At 46.2% G+C, this 19085-nt stretch overlaps 2 protein-coding genes and 1 non-coding gene across 8 annotated transcripts; all 3 read right to left on the reverse strand.

Annotated features, from left to right (window-relative positions):
* Positions 1-1959: 1959 nt before the first annotated feature.
* Positions 1960-13291, reverse strand: LOC6600600 (prominin-like protein). Of its 6 annotated transcripts, none has more exons than XM_026991720.1 (15): positions 12972-13065; positions 12134-12371; positions 7075-7701; positions 6866-7010; positions 6663-6791; positions 6393-6580; positions 6158-6322; positions 5970-6100; positions 5569-5904; positions 5387-5496; positions 4371-5316; positions 4130-4275; positions 3613-3672; positions 3350-3529; positions 1960-2466 (listed from the first exon to the last, which is right to left on the reverse strand). In XM_026991720.1, the coding sequence occupies exons 3-15, from the start codon at positions 7532-7534 to the stop codon at positions 2355-2357; spliced, it is 3108 nt and encodes a 1035-aa protein (XP_026847521.1). In that variant the 5' UTR covers positions 7535-7701; positions 12134-12371; positions 12972-13065; the 3' UTR covers positions 1960-2354. The 6 variants fall into 6 exon arrangements, with proteins under 6 accessions (XP_026847521.1, XP_026847520.1, XP_002025590.2 ...); XM_026991719.1 differs by lacking the exon at positions 12972-13065 and adding an exon at positions 13277-13291 and having other exon boundaries at positions 2355-2466; XM_002025554.2 differs by lacking the exon at positions 12972-13065 and adding an exon at positions 13139-13186 and having other exon boundaries at positions 2355-2466.
* Trnam-cau lies at positions 8283-8355 on the reverse strand. Its single transcript has one exon. It is a non-coding gene; the product is annotated as a tRNA-Met (tRNA).
* Positions 13292-14980: 1689 nt separating the features above from the next.
* LOC6600602 (prominin-like protein) lies at positions 14981-18982 on the reverse strand. The gene is made up of 11 exons (XM_026991839.1): positions 18427-18982; positions 18204-18351; positions 18018-18146; positions 17769-17956; positions 17541-17705; positions 17332-17468; positions 16926-17261; positions 16551-16663; positions 15547-16486; positions 15350-15486; positions 14981-15284 (listed from the first exon to the last, which is right to left on the reverse strand). Exons 1-11 carry the CDS (start codon positions 18875-18877, stop codon positions 14981-14983), a joined length of 3048 nt encoding a protein of 1015 aa, XP_026847640.1. The 5' UTR covers positions 18878-18982.
* Positions 18983-19085: the final 103 nt, after the last annotated feature.

Raw genomic sequence — 19085 nt, forward strand, 5'->3', positions numbered from 1 at the left:
CAAAACGCCATTGTCATGTAGATAACATGTAGAATTGTCCAGAAATTATAGCAAGCTTTCAGGCTGAGCCGTGAATAGTTTATGGCAAATAAATGAAGTATCTATTGGGGTTGGGAGAACCCTAGAAATGCAAAGTTCAAAAAGAAGCACTACTTTCCGTTAGTCTTGTTTGACGATTAGTTCTCAGAGGCCATAAAAGCTAGAGTTATCAAATTGTGTGTTCAGACTCCTGTGATATCACAATGAATCAAGTTCGTCTCCAAAAAGCCACAGGGCTTCCACAATTTTGAAAATACGACAAACCCCTTTAACGCAGAATCTTAGTGGTCATTCACTGCCATATCTGCCATATAGCTGAGTCAGGTTTAGATCGGATCCTTATTATAGCCAAATTAGACAATACACTACCCCTTCCACGTGCATACTCACTCTCTCTCTCGCTCTATCTCAAACACTCTTTCTCGTGCATTGTGCGAGCTCTGGCGCAAGAGAGAGAGATAGAACACCTGAGGCAGAGAGAGAGAGAGAGAGAAACATAAAATACAGGGGATAAACGAAGCGCAAGAACTAATACTAAAACATATGTACCTATTGGTTGGGGTCCCCGTCTTTTTTTCCATGTTTTCCCATGTCTCAAATGGGGAGCTCGCGGAGAGATCCCCACTCCCCGCATTAGCCACAAATCAGTTCGTCCCTTTTGCGAAAAGCGATACCAAGAGGGATAGAGAATGCGGCAGTCCGGAGGCCGGATCTGGGCGGTTCAGAAAATCCTGAATGAAGATTGAAGCGACATTCTGTTTTATGATATAGCCCAACTAACGAAGCTTTTGGCTTACAGCCCCCACAATTATAGTAAAAAGCGACATACATAAAACCATTTGAAATTTATTGGCAAAGTTATGTAAACGACAAAGGCAAACACCAACGAGGTTCGATGATAGCCTGGCTTGGGTTGGGGTTTGGGCTTGGGATGGGGACTGAGGACTGGGTAAATCACTTTCGTGGATCGATCTTAAGTAATCGGTATACGAGTATGTACTTTACTTGCGCACGGCAATATTGATTCGTGGTTAGTTTTGGCTTAAGCAAAAATCATTTAATTTAATGTACGTCAAATATAAAATACAACATACATACCGTACTTATTCGTATAATACTAGAATTATTTAATTAAATATGTAATCAATAAATATACTAGCGTGAGTGTGTGTGTTCGTGTGTGTTTATGATTGATAGATTGTGTATATTTTTGTGTATATTGTTTATATTTGGAAACTTACAGATCGCATTAGCTTCTAATACAATTGGAAACGTTTAAATGCTTTAGGGCTGGTTTTGCTTTTACTTTTACTTTTACTTTTACCTTTGCTTTTGCTTTTGGTTTTCTCTTACTAAACTATGACAACGTGTTCAAATACGTGTTACATTTTTGTATCTGTATAATATGGTTATGTATCTGCATCTGTATCGGAATCTACATATATTATTGGTAATTGCGTGAGTGCATATTCTGTCAGTTTGAATAAAACATGCATATGCTTTCACAGTTGTTGTTGTTGTTGTTGTTGTTGTGTGTTGTTTCTGAAACAAATACATTAAATGCATTGAATATATATCTCTGCTCCTCTAAATTAAAATGGCAGCTTTCATTTTAGTTCATATTTTGTTTTTCTAGCTTTTGATTTCCCGGAAGTGTAATCGGTTATAATCGGTTGATACGTGTTTGGGCACTGTACCTCTTGCCGACCTGTCAGTGTGCATAATACAATTATGAGATTCCTTAAAACGTACTGCCAGCCTCGCAGCCAGGCAGACTCAAATCAGACAAGCCCATCAGATCTCATGCCTGCTGCTCAGCCCTCGTGCAGAGTAAGGGGAGATTAAATGCTCCGACTGTGACAATCATCATCGAATTCGGCTAACTCCCTCCTTATTTGGCCTTATAATCTTCGAACACTACTATTCTAAACGCTTCTCATTTTGCCTCGGCCCTCTGTCTCCGTCTCTGTCTCTGTCTCGTCTCTGCCAACTCTGCCGATTATAATCGTTTGGTTTGCTCAATGGCAGATCTCTCTTCAGGTCGGGCGGGGCCAAAACTATAACACATGTGATGCTAAATACGATAATTCTTAATCAAATTATATAATTTCACTTATTTTTTGTTTCAGATTTTTAACTAAATATACAGTCTCAGTAACGGGGATGGGGGAAGGAAAAATCGAAGAGGGACTTCAAATCCAAAAAAAAAAGTAACCTTCCATGTCGCCGCCACTCCTCTAAAGCTGTCCCGACCAACTGTGGATTCACACCATGTGGCGCCTTGTGTCTTCTTCTCTTTCCAGCCGCTCTCACGCCTAGTCCTGTTCGGAGGCGCCCGGATAGTAGTAGGGCGGTGGGCGTTCGTATTCAGAGGATGGAGGCGCAGCTGGTGGATTGTGGTAGCGGGGTGGCTCGTGGTCCCAATGCCTGAGGATTGCATAAAACATTTAATTAAAATGCGGCAAGCTCTACGAATGTCTATGGGCCATCATTGAAAAGGAATATTAAATACGCAAATGTAAATGTAAATGGCGACGACTCACGCACAGCAGCGATTCAGGGGAGTCAGGGAGTTAGTCATACTGTTACCCCTACACGGGGCTTCAACAGATGGGTATGGGGCAACAAAGCGGTGATAGCGGATGTGGGCACCGATACCGAGTCCGGCCAGTGCTTTAGACCTTGGAACAACAATCCGGATAGCGTTAGGATAAGCGGTGAAGCGGTGGTCTCTGAAGATGTCCGACAGAGTACAAGGAAAGGTTACAACAACGAAAGAGCCCCGTGGTTACATACAGGTGGTATCCCCCAATAGACTGGACATTTGCTGTATTTCTGTACGAAGTATTAGCCCCGACTCGAACCATGAATGAAATTAAAAAGTTAGTAGGGTGAAGAAGAAACAATATCTTAAAATGAATCATTAAAAACGTATAACAAGCAGGGTGCCAGGGAACTGAAGTCCGTCCAGTCCATTCACACACAGACACAGAGACGCACTCAAAGCGAGTCCGCCCAGAACGAACATTGAGTGAATGTTGGATTACCGCACATTACCAAAAAGAAACCGAACCGATCGTCCCTAAAAGAAGCCATCTGCCACCAATGCCTTTGGCCGCGTATCTTTAGCCACAATTTTGGCGCTAAATTAAACAAAAAAATTCCAAATTAGCGATAAGTCAGCGAGTTTAACCATCTGTTGTTGTGGATCGGGCTAATCGCGTTATTTGGCAATGTTACGAGATGATGATAGGGATCTGTGTGAACTTTGAGAGGCACCAACACCAGCACCTAGCTGCTGGACACTTACGTGGGGGCCATATCGTTGTACCTCATGCTACTGCTGCCAGGAGCTCCATCCCCGCCAGCGCCACCGCCACCGCCACCACCACCGGAGCGAGTGGCACGCGACACACTGGGCGATGCGTCCTCATAGTATTCCTGCTGCTCGCGACGTCGTTCGTAGGCCTTGCGCCGTTTCTTTGGCACACTACAATGGAAGACACAAGAGGTAGAGCATTAATTAAATTGATCAACTGAACACCAAAAGCACACAAAATAATGATCTCTTACTTAGCCAATGGAACGTGTTCGCGCTCGCGCTCACTATAAGCGTCGTATAGGCGTTCGCTGCTGCGTGCGGGATGGATGAGGCGGAGTTAGCAGTGAAATGAGAAGAGTGTGAGAGAGATTTCGGTTAATGTGCAGGCGCTGGCAATTTTCACGGCATGCATCCGATAAAAATGGTAACGGGTACAAATGAGAACGGTTATGTTTAGTAAAATATACAATTTGTGAGTAGATGTCGATCCTTCCCCGAAACATATTGTTAATCTTGCTAATCTTGCTAATCTTGCTTGTGTTTATTCATCTCCAGCGGAGAGACTTGGCCATCAAATACGGGATCTTCATCGGCGGGACCCGCACCGCCTGAAGGACGTCCCTGTTCTTTGCCGGGGCACGCGCAATAGGCCTGCTGCCCACCGGCACAGGTTTGTTGCACATAGGGCAATCCCGTACATACGGGACAGCTTTGGGGGCGGTGAATTAGCAGAGACTGAAATTGGAGCTAAGAATAAAGTCGACATACCCGCCCTCGTAAACGACGTCCACATGGCTAGCGACAGAAGCCATATATGGATAGACCTTCTTGTACAGGCACATCAGACGGTGAGAGACATACAGTATGGGCAGGAAGAGCAGGGCGCAGAGCAGCACGCCCACCCAGTATCCGTTCTAAGAGAGAGGGAGAGAGAGAGGGAGAGGGAGAGAGAACACAAAAAGGTTAGAGCATGGTGGATCAAACCAAAACACAAGACATCTGCACTCACTATGGGATCGACCATGCTGCGACAAACCAAGTCAACGCCTTGATGATAAATGTAGGCAAGGGGCTCACAGCGGCCGACATTCTCATTCGACTCGTCGATGACCATGGAGATGTACTCGTCGATCATGTTCGAAATGGTGCTGGTGAGGTTCTTACCCAGCTCATTGATATATCTAGTGCCCTTGGTCTGAATGAAAGTTTGTGATTCTCTCACGGCCTTCAGCAGCAGTCTTATGCTGTTGTTAAAGTCGCGATTCTCGTATAAGATCAGCTCGTCGATACGCTTCATGTTGCTCTTCATCTTCTCGACAATGGTCGTTAGCTTGGGTATAAAGTTCTGATAGTACGACTTGGCGTTGAGGCCCTCATTCCAGAAGGAAACTCGGGCCCAGCCAAACGTCGGTGACTCCAAGCTGTTCGACAACGCGTACATTTTCTCGCCAAGTGCGTTCAGATTGACCGGCGTGAACTCACTGCATAGATCCTTAAAGAGTTCGCTGTGGTAATCGGCCGCACCGCCTTGACGCATTGCTTCAAGTTTTCCAAACTCTTCCTGTGTTAGGAGCTCAGTTTTAGACATATCCTCGTCGAATATTTTGGTGCTATCTGAATCCTCCTCGGACGACATCACCTTGATGCGCTTTAGTTCGTTGATGTCGTACAGTCTGTTTGCTCGCAGCATATCGAATACCGACTGATTGGCCTCGCACATCTTGAGCGCATTCGACATGCGCAGGGGTGGGGCTGCCTTCAGAGGTTCTGCATCGTCGGCGCGCGGCAGATACCGATTCAGATCGACCATAGAGTCCAGTTGCCTGAACAACGCGTTCTTATTCACATCTCGGAGTGGGGCACAGGCTCCCTGGTAAGTGACTAGACCGATCATGAAGTAGACCAGTCCCATAAGCGTGATGAACGAGATCATACAGAATATCAATAAAATGGCCCTGAAAAATAAAGTCAAACTCCACAATTAGTCCACCATCAGGCCCCAGATCCGATCCAATCTCCACTTACAGAAATAGGCAGTTGGCAGCCGTTGCCTTGCTGCAGCAGTCATCGCGATAGCCAGTCTTCCGTCTACCGAAGCAGCCGCAAAGCAAAGATACAATCAAGATGCCAAGAATCTAGTGGAGTAGATGGAATGGAGGGGTTACCAAACTATGGACTGCACTGAACAGACGGCGATAGTGCCTCACCATTATCATGAGCAGGCACACAATGACGCTGATAACGCTGCGATTGTTGCCAAACTTATCGTACACATCATCAAAGGACCGGGACGAGCGTGAGGTCTTCAGGTGAATCTGACTGAGCACTGCATCCACTTGGTTGCGTATTCTCCTCGCGTGCGAGCGGAACGTGTCCCTGCCGCCGTTTAGGTCCCGAATCATGCTCGGTGTAACAGAGTTCAGCTGCTCCTTAACCTTCAGGCTGACATTCTCCATGCGGGTGAGTCCGTCCGTGGGTATTTTGATATAGTTCTCCTTAACCACAATGTTCAAGCCTTCCAGATATAGCGTGGCATTGGGAATCTGAAATTTCAGTTGCTTATTATTCGCATACGATTTGTCTGACTGACAATGTCTGAATGTCTGACCGTATCAAAGTGCAGGCACTTGGAGGTGTCTATCAACTCAATGCTGCTGGAGCTTAGGAAGGTCTGGCATTCCTGAGTGGTGCACAGATTGGCCACCGCAAAGTTGATATCCCGCTTCATGCCACGAAGACCTGCCAAGACGATGAACATACATATCTGTTACAGCTGTGGGAAATTTCACTCCTCACCGTCTCGCAGTTGGGCGCCATAGAACCGCAAGTCCGTTTCCATTTTGGCGACTTGTTCCATCAGCAGTCTCGCCTCCGGCATGTTGTGCAATATCCGCTCCAGCTCACCCAAAGAGGTGCTCTCCGATGTATCCGCCAAGTCCAAAAATATATGCTTGTGGGCACCTGAATAGAAAGGTCAGTGATTAGATTGCAAGTAGAAGAAGCCGCACACAGGTGCAAAGCAGATCCGTACTGCTTAGCTCATCGGAAATGTGCGTCTGCATTTCCTCGTAGTTGTACACCATCAGGTGGTGAACGTGATCGGCCACATCCTTCAGGAACAGGCAAATGTCATCGCTGCCGCGCTTCATTGTCACGGTGGCCTGATCGAAGCCCCTGTCCAGCAGCCTGTTTGTCACGAAGGCAATTACAATGCCAAAGCTGTGGAACGCAGACCAATTGCCATACATTTAGTACATACACAGATAAATATACATATACATATACATATCTAATCACTCACATCAGTCCCACTATTAGGATGAGAAGACAAACGCCGCACCACAGCCGTCGTTGGGCATCCTGCTTGCTGGTGCATGGGGGACAGCCCTGACGGCACCGGCGGCAGCAGCAAAGGCAGCAATAGCAGACGCTGTAGTAGTCGAGTAGTGGAGAGATATATGGAGACATGGAGACATCTATATACATATATTGCATATTACTTACGCTACGAACGGCATGACCACAATGATGACGCAGAGGAACAGAATGAAGAGGAGAACCAACCAATAGCGGGCTATAAGATCTCGAAAGTCGGCATTGTGGAACTTGGGACCAAGCGCCAGGGAGTCGCCCTGCATCACAATGTACCCTGGCGGAGACAACAGAGATCAATTGGACTTCGATTGGCAGGAGAGAACGTGCACTTTACTCACCCGGTGGCAGGGCCGGCTCATCGGAGATTATGCTGTCGTATAGCTTGTGCGTGAAGTTGAAAATCGGATTCATTGCAGTCGTCGGGGCTGTGGGCGGGCGTGTATAGTTCACGGTAGGCTTGTAGGGGGTGTAGTCAACCGGTGCCCAATGCAGCTCCCCCATCTGCTCGTGGGTGGTGCCGTGCCCCGCGTAGCCCGCTCGCCATTCCACCTGGGGATTGTTGTCGTCACCTTTCTTTTCCGTCCTCTCGTTCGAGGCGTCAGCGTCAAGTTCAGCGTCTGCGTCGGCGGCGGCTGCTGGTCGTATCAGCGTGGCCAGCGCGAGTCCGAACACTGCCACGCTCAGGCTGCATATGGCCAGGTAGGCGATCTGCCGCTTCCGGCGCTGTCGGCGCTTGCGACACCTCGGCGCCTTTGGCTTGGCCGTCGCCGGTGGCTCTGGCTCATTGGCTTGGCTCATTGCTCTCTCGGGAGTTGTCTCCGTACAAATAAATTCGCTCGTCCTCTGGTCTGGTCTGCTCTGGACTGGTCTGCTCCTTGACTCTCAATATGCGATTTATGCGAGTTATGCGATGATCGTATTCCTTACGACGTGCTGCCGCGCACCCATTTCACGCCTTCACTGGCCTGGAGATGGAAATCGAGTCGGAAATGGAAGTGGAAATTGAAATGGAAATGGAAACGGAATGTGAGTGAGTATTCAGAAATGGAGCTTCAGATAGAGGCCAGGGCACACCCCCTAATGTGCCATTGGCATGTGCTATTCCAATAATAAATGCGAATCAAAGGCAATAAAATAGTAAACATTTGCTTCTTGCTGTCAGGAAAATGGGAGCACCCTTTAAACCCGTAGCCCGTAACCCGTAACCCCTTCCCCTTTAAGTCTGCTTAAGAAATGAGCGGTTATAGAAACAGAAACAGAACAGGAACAGACACAGATATACCCACTTGACATCAATTAAGGCCAATGAGTGAAAACGAGAAGATGAAAATGGATTAGGGCATGCATTGCATTCCCTCCATGCGGCCGAGAGACGACACAAAGGACTGGCTCTGGGCTCTGACTAGATCATATCGTCTACGGCTTGTATAAGCCCTCCTACGTGGCAAAATTGGGCGGGCACTACCAAATATGCAACGACGTAAACACCGATGGCGAAAAAGAATGCAAAAAAGAACACACACAGCACAGCACAAAAAAGCGTACATGCCCCGGGTGAGGCTCGAACTCACGACCTTAAGATTATGAGACTTACGCGCTGCCAACTGCGCCACCGAGGCTATGTGCGCTCGGGCGACAGGCACGCACTTGTGCTTCTGCCCCGGCGAGACGTTCTTTTCGTAAGTCGATTGTGTGCGAGGCAAGGATCGTGTATACGATGACCCAGAATGGACTTTCTGTGAGTCCACGGGCATAAATCCCCCCAAAATCCTCACCTTGCTGAACGTGATTCGTTTACTAGTTTGAATAGTTCCAATATTCATCAGAATATTTAGACACTAAATCCAAGGTAAATGTTCATGTTTTAGTCAAGATATGAAGTTACTGAGGATCTGCTGTAAAGCCAAGAGGCCACCCATTCCCCTGTCTGCACAGCTCTTCGTGATCGTCACTCGAGAATTGGATACTCCTTTCGTTGGCTACGGACAAGAAGGCCGTTAATTCACAGTCCGACTGGCAGGAAGGGCGGGCCGGCGGGCGGGCGGTCAGGCAGACGCTAGAGTCATGGCCTGCCATAGACAGACAAAGAAAGCGAAAAGTTTAATGAACTTTGTGTCCGCTGGTCAGGGCAGGGGCAGTGCCGCCACGGCCTCTCACATTGTGCCACAAACTACACAGAATGTGTCGCAACAGAAGTCGACACACACACACACAGACACACACGCACACAGAGACAAACATGAAGGGCACTGCATTTTCCGCCCATCCGAACTATCTTGAGTTGGTTTTTTTTCTCCTTTTTCAGTATATTGCTATCGTTGGATTAGTTTCGGTGTCGCCCCTGGCGTTCGCTAATGGCTGTTTACGTACAGAAAGAAGAAAAAAAAGATAATTCCGTGTGACTGCACTTGTTAACAGGGCTTTAATGGCCTGTGTCCAAACAGTGCAGGTCGCGACTCTGCTTTTGATTGCGGACACGCCGCGTGTCCTGGTTTGGAGAAGACTAAGCGGAGGGCTGGATAGCACTGCGATGCTTTGTTGAAGGAGGACGCCTGCGAGGCCGCTGCCGCTGCTGCTGCTGCTGCTCCTGCTGCTGTGCAGGAAATTCTGTATACTGCCACTGGACCAGCCACTGAACGGCCTTGACATGAGCGGGTGGGCCAGACCAGGAGCCGCGATGGAAGAGCCACAACGCGAACGCACTGCTCGCTGCTCGCTGCTCGCTTCTGTTGCTCCGGACCCGACTCGGTGCCAATGAGCAAAACGTGAGCACAGCACAAGCCCTGGCCCATCGAAACGAAAAACACAAAACAAACTCCCAGCCTCTGGACGGCACATGCGCAGTCCGCCGCTGCAAGGATGCCGCACAGTGGGCGGGCTAGGATAGGCTACCGGGTGGCAAGGACAAACAGAGGGTGCTCTCTAGTCTGGATTGGGCTGAACAAACATTCACATATGTACACGTACACGTACACGTATTTCCCCCACACAGCAGTTGCCAGGGAACCCGAGATGGATCTTGCCGACTGACAGCTGCAACGGCGAGTATCACAATGCCAGTGCCGGTGCCAGTACCGGTGCCAGTGCCAGTGCCAGTCCCCTCTCGTCGCGATTCAAACAAACAACTAGTATAAATAATAATCATAAAATTTCCCTTTTGGGTAACGCGAGTCAACAGATCCATTTCTGGAAATTGAATCGGTTCGTTTGTTTCGTTTCTTGTGGCGAAATCTGACAGATTTTGTTTTTCAAACAGGAGAAAGCTTTGCAGTCCCAGCTACGAAGTGGAAAGACTCCCCACGAGCCCCATAAAACGAAGATCATTTATTGGCCGTGGGATATAGAACATCGTTTTTCCTCAAAGCCTCTCTGGAAAGCCAACTAAGTTGCTTGTTAAGAACATATGAAGTGAATCATGGGGGAATCATGTGGGGTGATAAAGTAAAAAAAAACACATGGTTCTAAGCCTACACTAATCCTATCTTAAAGCACGTTAACTGCCTTAGAATATTCTGTACCGATTCGCAGATTCTTCCAAGCCAAAGTCGACTTCGGCTTCTATCGAATTGCCTGAGAAAACCTGGGGAACCGCCTGGATCCCCTGGATCTAATACCTGGAGTATTCCCCTTGATCCGAGATTTATTCTTAGGCAATAAAAAAAGGGAATGCCGGCCAATGCTAAAACAAAATTCACACCATGTGCATGACGCAGCTCATCGCTGTTTCCCATAAGCGAAAGGCTGACGACTATATGCGTAAAAGATAGACACAAGATTAAGATACATATGTATATACATATGCCGCCAACAGTTATACAAATAAATCCCACAATGAAGGTTAAAGTAATAGAGCACCGTTTATCTAGAACAGGTAGAACTCGTCATAGCCCACGCCAGAAAAGAAGATAGATCTGTTTACGGTGAATTAGCAGTCGTACTCACGTTACCGTAAGACCGTAAGAGAGCACCTGTAAGATCCACCTGATCTGCTTCCGAAAAACTATCACGATGCACTTTTAGGGATTTAGAGGGAGGGGGATTTTCGCCAGCCCAGAGAACGTACCCTTGCAAAAATATATTTGGGGCAAGCGAGAGCAGCCCACAGAGCGGAGACCACAGACCACAGACCGACTCCAAGTTAAGATGTGGCGAATGAACAGGTTGGCGGCTCTGCTGCCGCCAGAAACCCGTTTGGCCGCTCGTGTGACTCACTCGCACTCCGATAAAGCCGCAGAAATGGGCTAATCACACAGACAGACGGCAGAGTAAACTTCGTTGGATGAAAAATTGGACACATGTACCAGTAAAACGAATCCAAACAAAGGAAGTCGAATAATGCGGCTTAATTTAGCAGAGACACACACACACACGCACACACACACGGGGGGAGAAATGGGTAGAAAGAGAACTGCCTGCGCGTGTACGATCCAGAACTCAGCGGCGGAACGGAAGACCCGAAAGACATGGACACCAAGAAGTTGTCTATCTACTACTACATGAGTACACGTGTGTGTGTGTGTGTGTATGATATGGCAGGGAATCACAGTACAAGTATTGTGGCACGGCATCTCAATTTCAGCTCAGGTTTCTTTCTGCAGATTACTTCTGCAATGTTTTGTCTGGTTACCACACCTCTGGCGATAGATACCTTCTGGGCCTGGCCGGGCCTGGCCTTGTGCGGTCAAACCGTGCCACATCCGGGGGTTTTCCTTTGAAGACAATTTGGGGTTCATGCTACAACGATATTTCCACATCGACTTCAGCTCAATGGGGCACACTGTAATTTTTGTTCTGGTTTTTTTTTCTTTTTTTAATTTAGAGTCGGCCTCTGAAGCCAATGTGGCACGCATGAGGGAGAGGACCGGGAGACGTGTGGGGCAGGCAAGCGATTCGGAAGCACAGAAACCCAAACACGCCAATCGCTATAAATACACATGCACATGGGCCACCGCTGCCACCGGCTCTAGCATGCCCATGTAGACATGTACATATATATATGTACCTGCCACGGGCCAGGGGCCAGGTCAGGGATGGTACTACTACAGGCACACGCATACACATGCTACCGACTCACACACACATACATATGTACACCATGGAGAGAGTGTATCTACGGCTGCTGCGGAAGCGCATACGGATACACACATTATTTTTGTGTGCTCTTTTTGGTTAACGCCGAGTGGATCCCCAGCCCCCCCTGCCCCTCCAAGGAGGTTGGCCCAGAGCAATTAGTGCAGGGCTATAAATTAATTAAGTGTGTTCTCCCATCCAGTGGGTGCGATATGAATATGAAATGGTGGGAGCCCGTGCAGCAACCACGGTCTGGCCAATCAAATAATTCCACAAATTGAAATAAACAAGCTAAATCTAAGGCCGGGACGGACGGCACACACTCACCAAGCAAGCGACAGCAAGCTGCTGCGTTCCGGAGATTAAGCCAATTAAGAGATAGCTCTTTCGGGCGATGGCGATGGCGACGGCGATGATGATGCGTGATGCGTGCTCCCGTCTCCCGCTCCGACTCCGGCTCTTGCACGCACAAACGATCTACGAGAATATTCCGTTTAGGCGTCAGGGGCCCACGTTGACGGCTGACGAACGGCTAGTTCTCGGGCTAGCCCAGAAAGTCCTTGTGCTGCAGAGGTAACCAGAGAGTAGCAGTATGAGTAAACCGATCGCAAACAGCCTCCCGATGGAACGGAATCGCCAAGGAAACACACCCACGTTAGTGCGAAATAGAAACAATAAATTTAGACAACTTAAACGTTAGCAATTTAACAATGGATTGCAATTTGGCACATGCGTCGTTGCGCCACTCTTAAAAAAATACAAAAGTACACTTGATTTGTATTTGCGTGTTATATTCTAATAAAGTCTGAACTAATAAATGAAGAATTTGTAACAGTTAAATCAAAACCAACACAACCACAAAAATTCAAAAAAATACTTGTCGGTCCCCACCCGACCTCCTGAGTGCAGCAAACCCAACCATCTCTGTACAGCTTCCAATGGCTCTCTTTTACTGCCCTAATTGGAGTTCGAGTTCGAATCGAATCAGGAGCTTACAGCCTCACTTTAACAAAGTCACAAAGTACTTATGTACGGAATACATCTATGCATAGATTATTCAAATCTTATGCACTACACATGTATGTGTGTGTATATCAATGCACTTTGAGTCTCTTTTTCTGCAGAGCAACTGCAGCGCCGCGCACCCCGCCCATCACTTGCTTACTTCCACTTCCACGGCTGCTTTTTTCAAGCATAGCGTTTTTTTCTCCGTTTCCGTTCACACACACACACAATGTCCGATTTTTCGACTCAGTGCCATTTCTGTTTATGTTTCGTGCACAAAAGTTTAATTTAATTCATTAATTAGCCGAGCGTTTATTAATTTTTCACCTTTTTAATTTTACTGGTGCATTTTTCCACTAAAATTTCTACACATTTCTACATATTTGCTACATAATGGAAGGAAAAAAGGAGGGTATGGACAACAAGAAAAACGGCCCAGAAAGCCACCCCATTTGCACAATATACCTTCTCGATTTTGTTTTCAAGGTATGTTGTCGTCACACGCGAGGTGAGGTTCGTACGAACCTCGCAATTTGCTTTGTCTGTTTTTGCCTGTTGCCCATACCAAAATTCAAAATTACGACTCATTTTTCGTTGCAGGCGAGAGCAGCAGTGTGGCCGTCTAACCCTCGGAAACATACCGAAATATACCGTCTCATTTTCAATATATGCCGATGAAATGCCGATACCGATGAAAACGAAAAGAAACGAAAATATTACTGATTGTAAATTCTTCTAGCAGATCTTTGCTATGAACTTAAAAAGAACCACGATATCTTTCATCAGAACTGCGCTTAAATTATTAAATTTTCATTATTTTCGGTGGAATATTAATATACCCCGATTGTCTACAATGGGTTAATCGTATATTCCTCGATTTTGATATTCGGCTTAATATTACAAGCTAGGACTTCCATTCCGGGATGATATTCGTATGGAAACGAAAAATGCATGCCGTATTTTATTCGACAAAAATTGTAATAGCAGGTGTCTTGCAGATAGTACTCAGATCCGAAAAAAATATATCGACTAATAAGATAAAAAATTAACGGACCATTATTTTTCTTTATTTAGGATCATTTTTTCCTTTATTGTATTAATAGATCATTGTTTATACTAATCACTACATTTATTGCCGTCACTATCATTTTCCTTGGCATTTTGGAAACATCAGACTACATCAAACGCGTAAAAGTTCACGCCAAAGCACTATGGAGGATTTAAGATCCTTTAATTAGCTCGCTGACAAAACTGATTAGCGTTTTGCAAAAAAAGTATATGAAATTAGATTTGGAGGTAAAGAATTTAGTTGTATGTCGACAGTAAGGACTCAACAGTTTCCAGTCCTGTGTATACAGGATCAGAGTAATTATTAGTTATTTCTAAGACAAAGTGTTTTTTTTTTAACTTTAATTTTTTGATATATTTTTTCTATTTAATACAATAAAGAAACCATATTAAAAATATTTAATTTTTAATTTTTTATCTGACCTTTTTAATTTTTTTTTATTTCTGTCTCTTCCTTTGAATTATTACACGAACATTAGCCGTTCTATCTCTCTCCTTTTCGCCAGAACTCGCACACTGCACGAAAAAGAGTGTGTGGGATAGAGCAAGAGAGAGAGAGAATGAGTAAGGACGGGGAAGGGTAGCTACACAGCCACTTTTACCACAAATCTAATATACCGGATATAACGGCCACGATATCTTTCACCTGCGATAAAACTATTCAAATTTCATCCTTTTTAGTATAGTGTATTTTAATACCGACTGGTTTACCAGAGGTAATTCGTTATTTGTCCCTGATTGGAAATCGTATTCCTCGATTTTGATATTCGGTTGAATATTACTAGCCCTCAGACCCTCACCTCAAATACCCTCAAATTATTCTCAAAAACCTCCTGGCAAATACTCGTACAAACAACTGGAAACTGAAATTTGAGCCAATTGATGAAAACCTTCTTCTACATTCTTAATTTTTGTATTTTTTTTTATATTTTTTTATTAAATATATTTATATTTATTGTATACATATGTGATGTTTCTTAATTAATATTACAATTCTGTTTTCCAAACTGCTTTGCTAATAATGTATTTTTTACAGATTGACATTTATGCTGTTTTCTGTATATATATATATATATATATATATGTATATGTTTCTCGATCCTAATCCTTCTTATGCTTGCTCGGGGCCGGTGCCTCGCTTATAACCATCATCTCAGCGACTGGTCCGGGCATTGGTGCAGTCTGCTCTGGAGCAGCGCCCCCCCTGCCCCTGCCGCGCTTTGACTTTTTGGCCCCTTTACAAATCGGACACTGGCAAGCCGGATCGTGGTCGCGGCCGCAGGATTCCGTGGGGGCCTTATGCTTTATACCTCTACACGGCGCGCACCGGCAATCCGGATCGTGCTTGTTGCCGCACTTAGGCGGTATGATTGGCACGTACGGGTCACCTGTGCAAGTAGGACACCTGTTGGGAGAGTAAGGGACGGGGTAGTTAGGAAATTCTAAAAATTATTGTTGTTGGAGTCTCACCTTCCCGTGACGGAACCTACAGCAGCGACCGTAGGAGCCGGATAGATTTTGAGGTACAAACACATCAGACGATGGCATACAACGAGTGTAGGCAGGAGGAGTATGGAGCAGAGAAGCAAACCCAACCAGAATCCGTTCTGAAAAGGGATATGTTAAAGCACAAGCACAATATTTCAGGTGCCGCAGTCTGTACTCACTATGGGATCCACTAGACGGGAACAAACGAAGTAAACGCCTTCATAGTAAATGTAGGCGAGGGGCTGACACAGGCCCACTTTATTGTTTGCCTCCGTAATCACCATATTGATGTACTCCTCCACCTGTTCGTTGATGGCACTGGTGAGATTATAGCCCAGATTGTTGACGTACTCCGCGCCGCGCTTTCTGACAAAATTCTCGGCGTTAATTACCGCCGTGAGCAGTATTTCAATGGAGTTGCCAAAGTCATGGTTCAGGTAAAGAATGAGTGTATCGATCTCCTTCACAACTTTCAGAGCCTTCTTTATGCCACGTTGCACTGGCAGATAGAAGGTTTTGTGGTAGGCCAATGCACTGTATTTGTGCAGAATACTGTGAACTCGACCATCTATTTTTAGGACTGCTTCATCCGTTGCCAAGTCTTCCAATAACACATTGGCCAAGACCTCCAAATCGTTGTTCGATAGTTTCAAGCAAAGGTTCTGATCGTATAGCATGCTGTGATAGGTCGAGAGGTTGCTGTTGCGCACCTTATTAAGTAGGATCTTTTCGCTTTCCGTCAAAATTTCAAGCTTCGTCAAATCCTCGGTGAAGACGGGTGCTTCTTCTGGGATATCGGGCAGCAGAATGATGTTGGCCAAGTCGTTTATGTCGTAGATATTATTCGTACGCAGCAGCTGGAATATGGACTCATTTGCACGGCAGGACCTGACTGCCTCTGACATATGAAGTGGTGGCATCACCCACTCATCGCCCGGATTCGTTGGCCTTAGGTAGCGATTCATATCGATGACGGCATCCAATTGGCGGAAAAGTTCATACTTCTCATCTTGTGTTGTCGGTGCACAGGCCCCCTCGTAAGTAACCAGCCCGATCATGAAGTAGAACACTCCGACCATCGTGATGAACGAGAACACACAAAATATCAGGATTATAGCTCTGTAATATGATGACGAGTGAATATGATGACAATGTTTAGACACCTACGGATAGTCGCACTCACATCAGCAGGCATGAGGCGGCCATGCCCTTGCTGCAAAATCCACTTGGTCCAGGATGAGTCCGACTATAACCGCCGACGCCGCATACCAAGGACGTAAACAGGAAAACTATTATCTACGGCGATACAAGCATTTTAATACCGATAGCATTTTTCGCTTTGATTAGGCATACAACTATTCAGAAAGGCCACTAGTACACTAGTACTAGTACCTAAGGATCTACTATACTTTACGATATTCTCCCATAAAGACTAATGTGGAAAAACCAAGCTTTTAAGAAGACAGAACAAATCTATACTCGAAAAAACATCCGGTCCTTCTAAAGCCGCAGCTCAACCCACACAAAACCCATACGAGCTTAAACAATTCCGACTTACTATGAAGATTAATGTGATACATATGATATTAATAGTCCTTCGGTCCGTTCCAAACTTTTCATAGACGTCGTCGAATGTCTTTGTGGATCGCATGGTGTTCAAGTGAATATCGCTGATTATTGCATCAATCATGTTGCGTATTTTTAAGGCGCGATCATCGAAGATCGAGTGACCTGTGGCGATAGTTCGCTTAAGCGGCGGACCAACGAGTTCCATCTGCTCCTTGATCTTTTCTCGAACTTTATTGAATCGGACCAAGGCCAACTTCGGTATTAGGTTGTATCTCTTCTTAATAATCATCTCCACGGCTTCCACATAGACTGTGGTATTTGGAAGCTAGAAGTTACACAAGAAACTGATATGACAGAAACTGATAGATGGCGTGAGATGAAAACAAAATAAATACCTCGTCCAAGTGCAGGCACGTTGACGTATCCATATACAAAACGCTTTTTTCCGCCATGGTTTTGTAACAACGCTCCTTGGTATTGCCGCAGTAATGGGTTACCGTGTAGGTCATATCTCTTTTGAGGCCTCGTATTGCTGAAAAAAAAGAGAGACAGGGTAAAAAAGCTAGAAGATCTCATGGCATGGCACACGTATTGTCCTAGTTACAGTCTCTCAGGTTGGACATATAGAAGCGTAACTCCTTCTCCAGATATTCCAATTGCTTCATCTTGGGGTGAGCCAGAGGCATACTGTCCAGTATTCGCTCTAGTTCAATCAAAGCATTGCTATCGGAGGCATCCGCCAGGTCCAGGAAGATGTGATTATGCGCGTCTACAAAAAACGAAGGTACTCGGGCATATTTTAGCTGATTTCAATTTCCCGATTAGAGCCTACCGTTTATCTGTTCGATGAGGTGCATCTCCAGCTCCTGAAAGTTGAACACTAACAGATGGTGGATGTGGTCAGCGACATTCCTCAAAAATGTACAAGTGTCCTCGCTGCTACGTCGCATTGTCACCATGGACTCCTGCAATCCGCGATGCAAGAACTTGTTCGTCACAAACGCAATGAGAAGGCCAAATCTGTGAACACGGAAACGACGTTAATTGGACTGCCAATGCTGATGACGCTACCCAGACTCACATCAAGCCAATGATCAGCAGGAAGAGGCATATGCCGCAGCACATGCGCCGCCTGCGGTCCGTGGCCGCCATGCACCTGATACAGCCCTGCTTGCACCGTAGACAGCAGCAGAAGCAGCAGTAGCAAACACTGCGAGATATGGTTTGTGCCATTAGAAAATAACGCTCTGGGGGTAGCCCCACTTACGCAATGAATGGTATGACAATGATCGCGGCCAAAAGGAATATCACAAAGAAAAGCACCAGCCAGTACCGACTCATCAGCAGGGACCACTCGTTCCTCTCCACATTCTTGCCAAGTACCAGGACCTTCTCCTGCTGCACCATGATGTAGCCTGCAGATCGGAGGGCGAATTCGAGTCAACGTGTTGCTGATCGGCGCTCAGCGGAGCCAGGTCTTGGACACTCACCGGGGGGGAGAGCTGGTTCGTCGGTCATCACCGTGCCAAAGATAAAGTGTGTAAAATTGTAAATGGGATTAACAGCTTTTGTGGTCGATGACAAGTCCCGGGAATAGTTAAAGAACCCATTGAATTTGGTGTAGATAGGCTTAGGAAAGTGCACCTGTCCGACCTGCTCGTGCGTCGTACCGTGTCCCTCGTAGCCCGTGCGCCAAAAATCCGGCGGAACCCCCATATTTGGCAAACCATCTCCGCCTTCGCCTTCGCCTCCTTCTCCGTCTCCACCTGCAGCTGCAGTTGTTTGTCCATCCGTGGCGGCAATGAATGCCATAATGAGTAAGAAGAGCACGGCCAAGTGACGCCTCCGTTCTCTTCGCGAGATTTTTCTCTTGCCCCGAGGAAGATCCGACTGGTGATGGCATCCTCCACAGTCGCCTGCCGGACTTCTGCTGGAAGTCATCGTTCAACAGAAAATGCAGCCTAAATTTGGGTTCTGTGTAGATGTCTGCTTCTGAAGACTAATGTGTAGGTGTGTATGCTCGTTGTGTGTGGAGCGGAACATTAATTAATGTGTGCTTGTGTGTAAAGACAACTCAATAATCAAAATAACAGGTAGATCAAAGCTACAGTTGATCTACAGTGAACAGTCAGTCACAAAAGCATCTGTT

This window comes from Drosophila persimilis, unplaced genomic scaffold, assembly GCF_003286085.1.
Source record: "Drosophila persimilis strain 14011-0111.01,24,50 unplaced genomic scaffold, DperRS2 tig00000686-arrow-arrow-pilon, whole genome shotgun sequence".
NCBI lineage: Eukaryota > Metazoa > Arthropoda > Insecta > Diptera > Drosophilidae > Drosophila > Drosophila persimilis.